We start from the raw sequence: 13,480 nt of genomic DNA on the forward strand, positions 1-13,480 counted from the left end.
CCACACAGGAGTACGACAAAACAGAAACTAATTTGGTGATTTTATGACTATATAAAGCCCTGTTTCTTCATTTTCTGCCTTTAATGAATATTGTACCGGTGTAACTCAGTTACAAGTCTTCTTTCTTGGGTGCTTCCCTACTGTACATTTTGCACCTGGACTGCCCACTGAGGTCGGGGAGAGCTCTGCCCAGAAGGGGCTATTCCAACTCCTGTTGAAATTGGTGGGACATGGTTTGGGTCTCAAAAGAGTGAAGACTGTCCTGGAGATGGTGTCAGAGAGAGTGCTCTCCACAGGTGAGGCAGTGAGGATGTTGTTGGTGAGAGCTCCGCGTACGGGATCAGTGCACGCAATGCAATGGAAATTAGGTTGGCGGGAGCTTGCAAGGGGGACCAGGTGCAGAAGATACAACGGAGCCAGCGCTGGTAGGAGCTCCAACAGCAAGACGCAACCCAGATGCGCTGGTGGGAGCAGCCCATGCAAAGGATGCAGGGGAGAGCCACGTGACAGAGTCCAGAGGAGAGCTCAGCTGTAAATGGCTGTAAAGAGGCTTTTTAAAATCAACATAAACATTTCCGGGTCTCTTAGGAAATTAATCAGACTTTGCAGAGCTACTGAAGCCCCGGCTCCATCTCTAGGGTCGTCCTCTATCAGAACCAGAGAGCAGTCTCTGATTTTTTTGTATGTTGCCGAGCTTGATTCTCAGCAGTACAGGCCTCGATTCTCCAGGTACGCACATGCTTTACTTACGCAGTGAGAGCAGTCCCATTGCTAAGTGGTCGCAGTAGTTTGCTTGAGGGCTATCTGAAAAGGCTGCCCCTATAAATGATTTACTAGGGGAGGAAGGAATTTAAAACCAGTTGCTTTTAGTGCAAACAAGGCCTTCAAAATCTCTGAGTGTTAAATAGAGGTGTAGGGAGACACCCCACCTTCCCAAAAATATTTTGTAGTGGTTAATTATCCTATCGTCTGTTCTTTAAAAGGTGGCCCACTGGATCCTGAAGAGTAAGGGCTTGATCATACATGCAGTGTTTGTCACATAAAACAGACTGTATTTATGAGTGCCTGAGTTGTAGATGATTTTTCGAGGTGTGTCGTGGATGATTGTCAGCATATCTTCCAGCGAGTTCAGGCCCTTAATTCTGAGAAAGCGACGGTATCCAGTCGTATGACGCATCCCTTTCTCCCCCGCAAACTCACACAAGCCTTCTTTCTCGGTTACAGTTTCTGCTCTTTTAATTAGCTGCTAAATGGGAAATATGATGAGCTGCTGATGCTTCTTAATGACTCCATAAAATAAAGATGGATAAGGCACCAACAGAGCCGTGCAGCGTATCCTGGAGGAGTAAATGGAAGCAGGCACAGGACAGAGCTGTGTGGGTGGAGGCTTTCACGGCTGGTACAAGGAATCTCTCTGAAGGCTGGAGAAATGGCAGGCATTATCTGTGTGGATCCAAAGAGGAGCCTAGAGACATAGCAGCAGTTAACAGGCCTGTTGGCGTGAGGCCTGTTGGCGTGACACCAGTTGGGCACACACTAAATTATGTCTCCCAATCCATCCATTGAAGTGGAAATCATTTCAGAGGGACTTGGAAGCCAAGGCCCTCAGTTAACCCAGTGGCTTCTCAGAGCGTTTGGGAGAGACGGGGAGTGAAAAGTCTAAATAGAATTAACACTCCAAAAAGGCAGCATGACAGGCCCAGAGGCCTTTTCTAGTTTTTTTTAGGTTTTTTGGGATGCCAGCTTTCAAAGCAGCCTCAGAGGGTGCCTGTAGCGATCTGTGTAAGCAAAATGCACATGCCCATCAGGTAGGGTGACCCAGATAGCAAGTGTGAAAAATCGGGAAGGGGGTGGGGTTAATAGGCGCCTATATAAGACAGAGCCCCAAACATCAGGACCATTCCTATAAAATCAGGACATCTGGTCACCCTACCGTCAGGTTTTTTGAAATACAGGTATCTGATTTGCACATGCCCATGAAGATTTGCACACACAAATGGGAACACGTAGATAACCTGTGTGCAGAAGGGGAGGCCCTTGGAAGATTTGGCCCTTTGAGTAGAAGGCTCTGCAGAAAACTGAAGGATGAGGGCAAAAAGCCCTGTACAAATGTCCCCTCCGTTTTGTGCTGATTATGGTGTCTCTGAAGATGTGCAAACCCATTGCATGAAATACAATCATCTTCGCCATGGGAAGGGTCTACGTTACCCTCTGTCCTTGTTACATACACAGACCTGGCCATCTTTGGATTGTTCTCTTCTCCTAGGACCTCCTTTCAAGTTTCTGAGGTATCTGTAGCAAAGGGTTGCTGTGCAAGAGACCTTCATTATTATTCTCATGTCAGGGGTGCTTAGCGGCCAAACTCTGAGCAGGCCTCCATTGTGCTAGGTACTGTAGAGAGGCACAGGAATCAAACCGAGTCCATATCCCAAAAGCTTTCAGTCTAAACCGATGCAACGCACAAAGGAAAGCGGGCAAAGGGAAGACAGGTGACTTCCCCAAGATCCTGCAGCAGAGCTGGAGATAGACCCCCAGCCTCCCGATTCCCAGTTGAGAGCCCAGTCGCTGCCTCTCAGAGCTAGCTCTTCGATTGCGATGCAAACTGACCTTCCCTCGGGAGTTGGCATGGGGCTCTCTGGCTTTGAGCTGGGCAGGAGCTGACTTCCCCTCCTGCAAAATAATTTTGTTATTTCTAAACTTATTCCTGTTCCACACTGGGACAAAACTGAGACCTCCTGATATTTTCCATGGAGAGAGAGAGAGAGAGAGAGACCGCAGAACAGCCCATTGCTCCGGGCACTCACCTGGGTGATCGGAGACTGGGGGATTAATTCCCTGCTCCTGAACCTGAATCGCCTACATACCAGGGGAGTGCCTTAACTCTGGGCAAGTGGCTGTTCTGGGGTTTTGACCAGAAATACTGTCTTGGACCCAAGAAACTCCTACAGTCCTGCATAAAGTTTTGGTTTGGACAAACTGGCCTTTTCCAACTGTTTTGTTGAAAAATTCCCACCAGCTCTATTTCGACTCCTCAGCCTGGCCTGCCTAGATAGGTGGATGCTGGCATTTTGTGCCCACTCTCTCAGGCAGAGGCTTGGGATGAAGATAGATACTGGCCATGTTTTTCTAAGAACATCCTCTTGCCAGCCAGGCTATCTGCAATACATTAAAACACTGGTATTGGCTCTGGTTCTTCTCCCAGCTAGGAGGTTTATGGACACTTAGATTCATAGATATTAAGGTCAGAAGGGACCATTACGATCATCTAGTCCAACCTCCTGCACAACGCAGGCCACAGAATCTCACCCACTTACCCACTCCTGCGAAAACCTCTCACCTATGTCTGAGCTATTGAAGTCCTCAAATCGTGGTTTAAAGACTTCAAGGAGCAGAGAATTCTCCAGCAAGTGACCCGTGCCCCATGCTACAGAGGAAGGCGAAAAACCTCCAGGGCCTCTTCCAATCTGCCCTGAAGGAAAATTCCTTCCTGACCCCAAATATGGCGATCAGCTAAACCCTGACCATATGGGCAAGATTCACCAGCCAGATACCCAGGAAAGAATTTTCTGCAGTAACTCAGATCCCACCCCATCCAACATCCCATCACAGGCCATTGGGCCTATTTACCATGAATATTTAAAGATCAATTAATTGCGAAAATCATGTTATCCCATCATGCTATCTCCTCCATAAACTTATTGAGTCTAATCTTAAAGCCAGATAGGTCTTTTGCCCCACTGCTTCCCTTGGAAGGCTGTTCCAGAACTTCACTCCTCTGATGGTTAGAAACCTTCATCTAATTTGAAGTCTAAACTTCCCAATGACCAGTTTATATCCATTTGTTCTTGTGTCCACATCGGTACTGAGCTTAAATAATTCCTCTCCCTCTCCGGTATTTATCCCTCTGATATATTTATAGAGAGCAATCCTATCTCCCCTCAACCTTCTTTTAGTTAGGTTAAACAAGCCAAGCTCCTTGATTCCTTGATCCTTGATTGCATAGGACAGGTTTTCCATTCCTTGGATCATCCTAGTAGCCCTTCTCTGTACCTGTTCCAGTTTGAATTCATCCTTCTTAAACATGGGAGACCAGAACTGCACACGGTATTCCAGGTGAGGTCTAACCAGTGCCTTGTATAATGGACACTGGCAGCATGTGCGGAAGGACCCAGACAAGATTAGCTGTCTAATGCTGCTGTAGCAGAGTCCTGCAATGCAAGAGGTAGAGGCTGATTTTACCTGCGTCCTGAAGTACACATGACGGGAGTAGGGCTGAAATAGTCTATTTTCACAGGAACGTTGACTCAGACGCCTGGAGGAGTCAGTGGGACTCAGTGAGATTGCCATGAAATTTGAGGCCAGGCAGCAGTTGCTCTCCCCCGTGTGCAAAATCATTTAAAGAAAACTGTTGGCAGCCAGCCACTTCCCCATAAGAAAGGCAGTCGGTGTCTTTGTAGCCTTTCTTTGGGTGCACTTGTTCTTTCGGGGGGGGGGAGTTGTACTCCAAACAAAAAAAGATAATTTTTTCCCTGCAAACTGGAAAAAAAAAATTGTGTGTCAAACAAATCATTTTGTCCAACCAAGTTTCTTTTTTTCTAAAACGAAAGGAAATTTTGAAACAAAAAGGTGAAAAATTGAAACGTTTGGTTTCCAAAAGTCAGAATGAAAAGTCATTTAGATTTTTGGAGGATTTTTGCTTGTTTGGTTCTTTAGTTTTTTTTTGTATTGAAACAATTTGACACAAATTTGCAAAATCTTTCAGTTGACCTGACTCTGCATTTTTCTGGGGGGAAAAAGGTTTAATCTGAAAAGTTTTGCCCAGCTGTACAATACACTGATTAGCAGAGTCTGCTTAGAATCATAGAATATCAGGGTTGGAAGGGACCTCAGGAGGTCATCTAGTCCCACCCCCTGCTCAAAGCAGGACCAATCCCCAGCTAAATCATCCCAGCCAGGGCTTTGTCAAGCCTGACCTTAAAAACTTCTAAGGAAGGAGATTCCACCACCTCCCTAGGTAACCCATTCCAGTGCTTCACCACCCTCCTAGCGAAAAAGTTTTTCCTAATATCCAACCTAAACCTCCCCCACTGCAACTTGAGACCATTACTCCTTGTTCTGTCATCTGCTACCACTGAGAACAGACTAGAGCCATCCTCTTTGGAACCCCCTTTCAGGTAGTTGAAAACAGCTATCAAATCCCCCCTCATTCTTCTCTTCCGCAGACTAAACAATCCCAGTTCCCTCAGCCTCTCCTCATAAGTCATGTGTTCCAGTCCCCTAATCATTTTTGTTGCCCTCCGCTGGACTCTTTCCAATTTTTCCACATCCTTCTTGCAGTGTGGGGCCCAAAACTGGACACAGTACTCCAGATGAGGCCTCACCAATGTCGAATAGAGGGGAACGATCACATCCCTCGATCTGCTGGCAATGCCCCTACTTATACATCCCAAAATGCCATTGGCCTTCTTGGCAACAAGGGCACACTGTTGACTCGTATCCAGCTTCTTGTCCACTGTAACCCCTAGGTCCTTTTCTGCAGAACTGCTGCCTAGCCATTCGGTCCCTAGTCTGTAGCGGTGCATGGGATTCTTCCGTCCTAAGTGCAGGACTCTGCACTTGTCCTTGTTGAACCTCATCAGATTTCTTTTGGCCCAGTCCTCTAATTTGTCTAGGTCCCTCTGTATCCTGTCCCTACCCTCCAGCGTATCTGCCTCTCCTCCCAGTTTAGTGTCATCTGCAAACTTGCTGAGGGTGCAATCCACACCATCCTCCAGATCATTTATGAAGATATTGAACAAAACCGGCCCAAGGACCAACCCTTGGGGCACTCCACTTGATACCGGCTGCCAACTAGACATGGAGCCATTGATCACTACCAGTTGAGCCCGACAATCTAGCCAACTTTCTATCCACCTTATAGTCCATTCATCCAGCCCATACTTCTTTAACTTGCTCACAAGAATACTGTGGGAGACCGTGTCAAAAGCTTTGCTAAAGTCAAGGAACAACACGTCCACTGCTTTTCCCTCATCCACAGAGCCAGTTATCTCGTCATAGAAGGCAATTAGATTAGTCAGGCATGACTTGCCCTTGATGAATCCATGCTGACTGTTCCTGATCACTTTCCTCTCCTCTAAGTGCTTCAGAATTGATTCCTTGAGGACCTGCTCCATGATTTTTCCAGGGACTGAGGTGAGACTGACTGACTTGATTTGATTTTTTCTTTTAAGTATTGTCAATTAGCTTTCTTTCTAAAGTTGCTCAAACCAACAAGTCTTGTTACTGCTGATAATCAGTGGCTCGAAAAGTATCCTAAGTACATTAGCAAAAAGAAAAGGAGTACTTGTGGCACCTTAGAGACTAACACATTTATTTGAGCATAAGCTTTCATGAGCTACACAGCTCACAAGCTGTAGCTCACGAAAGCTTATGCTCAAATAAATGTGTTAGTCTCTAAGGTGCCACAAGTACTCCTTTTCTTTTTGCGAATACAGACTAACATGGCTGCTACTCTAAGTACATTAGGTTGGTACAGTCCAGCGTAGGGACTCAAGTGACAGTCCCTACATTACAGAAGCCATGGTCATGCTAAAGCCAAAACATACTACCTATATTTATAGGTTCTCACCCTTCTGTTACCACATAAATCTGTTAAAGCTTTCAATAGGAAATGTGTAATTTCCACATTGTAGCTTTTCCATGCCTGAGTCAAGCAGCCACCTAAATGAAGTGTTAATTATTTAGGGAATGTTTTGTGTATCCTTTAAAGGGAAATGTTTTAACACATGGTAAGAAGCCTTGTAAATCAGTGCTGGAACTGCAGCCAAATGATACAATTAGAGTTCTCACTGTCAACAAATGATCATGTAAATTTGTTCTCTCTGATATGAATCAATAAGGAGACCTGAACAAGCATGTGTTAATATGGGGTTGAGGGGTGGGGAAGCTGCCACATAATCCTAATGAGGAGGGGGGATTGTAATGATATAAGTATGATAGTGTAATGATATTATAGTATGATATAAAGCTCTTGATCTGTGGAAATCAATCTGTAGCTCTAGCAATCAAGAATGGGCTAGACCTGGTTACAGCCCAGTGCATTAGGAGGGTTTGCAGTCAGAATTGCAAGATCCTCTTCGTTCCCCCAGCGCATTATTAGAGAGGAGGTGATTCTGGGCATGGGGCTAGAGACAGAGAGCTTGTCTACAGGAACAAGTAGGTCGCGGCAAGATGGGGTGTGAATCTACCCCACACTAGCCTGCTGCTCACTAACTATCCACGTGAACCCTGCTAAAGTGCGTTAAGAGTTTAATGTGCTTTGATTTAGTTTTCTTTGAAACAGGACTAGATCAAAGCACATTAACAAACTCTTAATGTGCGTCAGCAGAATGCCCACAGACAGTTAGTGCACGGCTGGCTAGAGCAGGGTCAATTCACGCCCCAGCTTACCACCACCTAAATGTTCCTGTAGACAAGCCCAGAGCCTCCTGTGGCTGCAGCTGACCAATCTGGATGCAGCATTGGGGTGTCTGTCCAACCTGCTGGAGAACTACCCTTCCCGCCACTAGAACTTCGGGCCACTATTGTAAATTCAGTCCTGAATCTGTCTGACTGCTGAGTCTGCAGCTGTGCTTCCAGGCAGGCGGTCAGATGCCATGGTGATGGGCATGGTATGAATGCCCAGATAGACGGTTAGCGAGGTCTTGGGAAGCCCCGTATTTTGGATGTGTGTCTGCTTTCTGCACTTCACTCCCCAACTTTCCTCCTAACCTCACTCTCCCCAATCACCTCTCTAACTGCTGTCTTCATCTCATCTCTTCTCCGGGCCTTACAAGATGGCCCCTGGGGCTGGAGCCACCTTCCTCTTCTCAGATGCCAAAAGCTCTCCTTTCCCTCTTCATACCATACTGTGTTTGGGGTGGTGTCCAGCATGTGTCTCAGTCATAGTTCAATAAATGAACTTGTGGCTTTGCTGGGGCTGAGACTTGAGCCCCGAGACTCGTGATTTTCATAGATTTTTAAGGCCAGAAGGGACCGTTGTGATCATGGGGGCCCTGTCTACACTAGGACACTTGACCAGTAGAGGAGTACCACCATACTAGCCTGGCAAAGCACTCCTAGGATGGATGCAGGTATCCTGGCAGTCCCGCCCCCACCCCCTCCAAACGAAACAAGCTACACCGGCAAAGTTTGCTAGTATAACTACATCAGCCCATGGGACTTCTGCCAGCACAGTGATATCGGTCAGAGCTCACAGCTCTTCATGCCCCTGAGCGACCCAGCAGGACTCAGCAGTGTAGACATGGCCTACGTCTGACCTCCTCCATAAGACAGGCCTTTCTGGAAAGGCAGGCGTGTTTCTAGGCATGACACGGAAAGCGTGCACACCTCGCCCATTGGTGAGTGTGTGTTACCGGCCCCCCGTTGTGCCCGATCTGCAGAGGATACAAGTCTGTGAAGCCTGGCCTCTTAAACTCTAGCTGCAGCAGCTCGTGCTTTTAGCTCTGGAAGTCCCCGGTTCAGTCCCTGGTTTGTTAGCCAAGAAGGCAGCTGTCACGCTGACATCCTGTGCGATCCTGGTTTGCCCGCCGTCCCTGTCAGTCTCTCTGAGAACAGTCGTTCTGCAGATTCTATGCACGAACGCTTGCCAGGCAAATTGCTTTCGTGACCCCCTTTTTTTTTTTCTTCTTTAATTAACAAGAAGGGAGCAACTGCCACTTGTCTGCACAGTCAACAAGGAGGAAAATATATTCAAGGCTGGAGATGAGTAAATTACACTTGTAGTGCCTTATCTCTTCAGCCCTGAACAGCAAGTGGGGTGCAGAGGCTGTTTGACTATTCATAACTCTGGTTTTATAGACTGCCCCGGGCAGCCATTGGACAGACTCTAACGTGAGATGGAGAAGCGGTGGGAGCTCTTCCCCACCTTGCTTTTGATTCTTCTTCTCCCTGACGTCTGCCGTGTTCTCAGATACAAAAATAGCGCCTCGTACACGCAGTCGAGTGTGGCGTCTTTCCCGACGGAGAAGAGACGGGACCTCGCTCTGACAACCATGAAGAATAGTTTTGATGGACGCAGCAGCTGTCTTACTCCCAAACTGATTGACACCGAGGCTGTGATTTTTCAAAAGTGGGGGGCCAGAAGTTAGCCCCCTAAATCCCTATTTCAGCACTAAATCTGTGGCTTGATCATTAATAGGGCCACGCACCTAGCAGCTGCCACTTGTTAACTGATTTAGGTGCCTAAATATGGACTTGGGAGCCTAACGTTAGCCACCCTATTTTGAACACCTCAGCCAGCCTACAGTGTTGAGTGTTACCACACTGAGGGCATGTCGACACTGCAGTCAGAACTGTGACCGCATCTATAGGCGCTAACTTCTCATGGCGCCAGTGGGTGCTCGTGCCCCGCCCCCATGCCAACCCCTTCCCCCAAAGTCCCCGCCCCAACTCCCCTCCCTGCCCCTATTGGACCCCCTCCCCAAATCCCCGGCCCCGCCTCCTCTCCTGAGCAGGCCGCGTTCCCCCTCCTGCCCCCTCCCGCCCAGCACTTGCGCTGTTTCGCGGCAGCAAGCATTGGGAGGGAGGGGGGAAAAGCAGGCACGCGGTGCCCTTGCGGAGAAGGTGGAGGCACTGGGGAGCACCCACCAATTTTTCCCCGGGGTGCTCCAGCCCCGGAGCACCCATGGAGTCGGCGCCTATGACCACAGCACATGTAGGCAGCCCCAAGCTAGTTTCAATCTAGCTCGCTCAAATGACAATAGCAGTGAAAACGTGGCAGCACGGGTTGTACAAGCCCCCCCAGGGCCCTGGGTTTGTACTTGAGTGGCTAGCCCATTGTAGCACCTGTGTTCCCAAGGCTTCCCATCGATGGTTATTCAAGCTTGATCGCTCACAGTTAGCTTGGATATATCTACACATGCTGCAGTCACGCCTTGATTGTAGTGTAGACATACCTATAGGGTGAAATCCTGCCCACCCTGGAAGTCAGCAGCAAAACTCCCATTGATTCAAAGGGCCTGGCCTTTCATCCGTTGTCTCATTTAAGTCCTGGGTTCAAGTAAACAGTCACAGATTGGACTGCTGCCGTTCACTACGTGCAGTGAAATCTTTTTTGGATCAGGAGGTGACTGGAATACTTCAGTTCCAACTCTCTTGCCTCACTGTCTATGATCCCAATATTTAAAAAAAAAAAAAATCCCGCACCTCCTTTCATGGGCTGGGTGTCTGCTGTACCCAGCTTTGCTTGTTTGAATTGAATGTGCATCTCTACAATCTAATATTACAATAACTGGATACTATCAGGTGCTGCTATGAACGTCATTCATTCATTTATCTCTGCATGGTGACCCATTTCTGAAGGACAAAGCTCAGCTCAAGCCGGAAGGGGGAAATTGGCCATGTTCACCTTTAACTAAAACATTTCTAAATGGATTTAAACACAAACACAATCATTTCTTGGTCCCCGTTCACTAAATGTACCTCACTATAAGAAACCAAAGCTCACAACACCCTTGAACGGGAGAATCCGCAGCATGCCGGCAGGAGCTGAGCTGTCTAGAAGAACAGGCTCCCCACTGGTAAACTGAGAGTAAACAAAAAGTTCCGAACACCCGTGTTTAAATTCAAGCAGTGTTGGAAGAGAACCAGACGGATGAGCCATTCTCCTTTAACTAAAACATTTCTAAATGGATTTAAACACAAACACAATCATTTCATGGTCCCCGTTCACTAAATGTACCTCACTACAAGAAACCAAAGCTCACAACACCCTTGAACGGTAGAATGCACAGCATGCCGGCAGGAGCTGAGCTGTCTAGAAGAACAGGCTCCCCACTGGTAAACTGAGGGTAAACAAAAAGTTCTGAATACCCGTGTTTAAATTCAAGCGGTGTTGGAGGAGAACCAGACAGATGAGCCATTTACTTTGGGAAGCATTGTTGGAAGACTGAGGTTGAGCTTTGGGGCAGATCCCCAGGGTCTATACAGCACCAGAGTGGTCAGTGATGCTATGCTGATGTACACCAGCTGATGATCTGGCCTTTTTCATGCCCACCACTGGACTTTCCCAGCAGTTAGTCACAGCTTTCCGGTCCCTGATGGAACTGCAGAATATTGCATGTGAAACGTTACATCGTCGTTACGGTAGTACCAAAAACAGCTAGGAGCTTTACAGACAAGTTAGAAGCTAAGCTCCCAAGCCCAAAGAGCTCACCATCTATTCAGATCAGGTCTCACATCCTTTAAGAATACTCGTGCAATTTATGTGGGTGGTGGCAGTGTGCCTCTAATCTCTACTCAGACACATGTGATTTAGCTGCTAGAAAGAATCCCATGATTCACTGCTGTCTCTTCTGTAATACACATCAGCCTTTATTTGATGGGGGACCAATAGGATTTTTGCTTGTTTGGTTCGTTAGTTTTCAATAGGTTGAAACTTTTGGGTGGGCGGATTTGGAGGTGAGGTTCATCTGGCTGTACAGTACCTACATGATCCATTTTGATGGGCATAAGAAAGAAGTAAGTGGCAGTAGGGGGATCTATCAAAGCCATCTGGTCCCCTTGTGAAGCCTACTTTAACCTGAAGGAGCAATGGAACAAAGTTGGTTGACTGATCTGTCTCCACTTAAATGGATTTTGAAATAGCCTGTGTACAACTCCCTGGCCTGTGATCACCTCTGTCAGTTATCCTAATAAGATTGCTAGTTGCCAGGAGACGTGAAGTTTCATGATGCAGCAATTGTAATGAAAGAAGAGATGAATCCCAAACAGTAATGTTGGAACCCAGCAGAATATGATCATCTATTTTGTTAGGGCAGATAGGAGCAGCTAGAATCTAACCTCGTTGGGCTTTCTTTCATCAGGGGTTTTGTGGCAAGCTGGCTGATTGAAATTCCTCAGAACTACGGCATCTTTAAACACGCTCTCCCCCTCTGCCCCCCCCCCCGCCCCACTCAGACAAGATATGACCGTAGAACCCTTATTTGACTCACTGGGGAGTGAGGCGCTCATCAAATCAAAAAGGTTGTAACATGTAACATCTCAAAATTACAGCTGCCAGCTGTAGCGTGATTGCAATGCTGTACGAGTGGTGAACAACTTTTCAAGAGCGGAGGATAAAATACTTAAAGACAATCTGAGTCCCAGTGGAGAGGGTTTTTTGAATTACTGCACCATGGAATTACAGTATGTACGGTGCATAGCATCAGTTTCTTCTTGTCCTTCATACCACTGCAAAGAGATTTCCAATAAGGCATCAGGACGTGAAAGGATTTTGACTTGTTCTTCATCAGCATCACATTCGTGATGTGATTTCTTTTTTCTTTTTCAGGAAAAATGGCCCAGACAACTAGTCATTTGTAAGACTGGTGTTCGTAAAATCGAGGTTCTGCTTTTATTATTATTTAAGTGTTTTGCTGTAGCATCTAGACTCAGATCAGAACCCCTTTGTGCTGGGGTTGTATGGACACATAATGAGAGACGGTCCCTGCCCTGAAGAGCTTACAATCTAAACGGGCAAGGCTGAGGCACAGAGAGATTAGGGATGGGAATTTCAAATGTGCCTAAGTGGTTTAGGAACACAAATGCCTTTGTTCCTTTCAGTGGGACTTGAGCACCTAAGTCACATAGGTGCTTTGGAAAATCCCACTCTAAGTAACTGAAAGGGACCTTCCTAATTCATGACTGTTTATTGTAACTGCTTGAATAGAGCCACACAATGGAGTGTTTAGAAAGGCCCTGGGTGTCCTATGTTACACTTGTGCCATCAGCCTGTGTTCTAACCATTTCAGTTAGGTATTTCAATCCCATCAAAGCAGAAGTCACCATCCTTGGGAGCAAATGTCCTTAGGTTGGTCTGGCCGTCATTGTACTAACGGTATTTCATCTCCCAGGAGCTTCTTCCCTCATGGGTCTGTGTGCGTCAGACATTTCCTTTATGGTGCCGGGGCTCCATGCCACAGTCTTATGTAGCTCTTACGTGGCCTTATAATCTCAGGATTTATCTTCCAAGTAGCAGCGCTGTCAGCACAGACATAGTTAGCTTACCTGAAAGAAGCTGGTCAGGAAATAACCTTTGCCAAGTGACATCCGATGCATCCAATGAAGTGGGTTGTAGCCCACGAAAGCTTATGCTCTAATAAATTTGTTAGTCTCTGAGGTGCCACAAGGACTCCTGTTCTTTTTGCGGATACAGACTGACACGGCTGCTACTCGGAAATCTGTCGAAGTTTGCGTTCAATACAAAACAATAACGCTTCCCCTTTGTTTATGTAAGACAGGCATGCTCTCATGGAGTACATCATCCCATTTCACTTACTAACCCATGGTACGTAAGGCCATTGACTTACCTGATCTTTCTCTTCTCTCTTTTGAAAACAGGCATGCGAGCCCAGCTGGCCTTTTACTGACAGCTGTAGTGGCGGTTTCTTATATGATTGCAATGCTGTATGAGGGGTGAGTAGCTTTTCAAGAGCACACG

The 13,480-nt window shown here is 46.9% G+C and overlaps 1 protein-coding gene across 7 annotated transcripts in view; it reads left to right on the plus strand.

Annotated features, from left to right (window-relative positions):
* Positions 1-13,480, plus strand: part of PEMT (phosphatidylethanolamine N-methyltransferase) — a 92,949-nt gene that overhangs the window by 73,784 nt on the left and 5,685 nt on the right. For all 7 annotated transcript variants that reach the window (XM_037910510.2, XM_037910514.2, XM_043523637.1 and 4 more), the window contains one exon: positions 13,381-13,455. In XM_037910510.2, the coding sequence (XP_037766438.1) occupies positions 13,381-13,455 (75 nt within the window). The remainder of the gene's footprint in view (positions 1-13,380; positions 13,456-13,480) is intronic.

This window comes from Chelonia mydas, chromosome 10 (genome assembly GCF_015237465.2).
Source record: "Chelonia mydas isolate rCheMyd1 chromosome 10, rCheMyd1.pri.v2, whole genome shotgun sequence".
Lineage (NCBI taxonomy): Eukaryota > Metazoa > Chordata > Testudines > Cheloniidae > Chelonia > Chelonia mydas.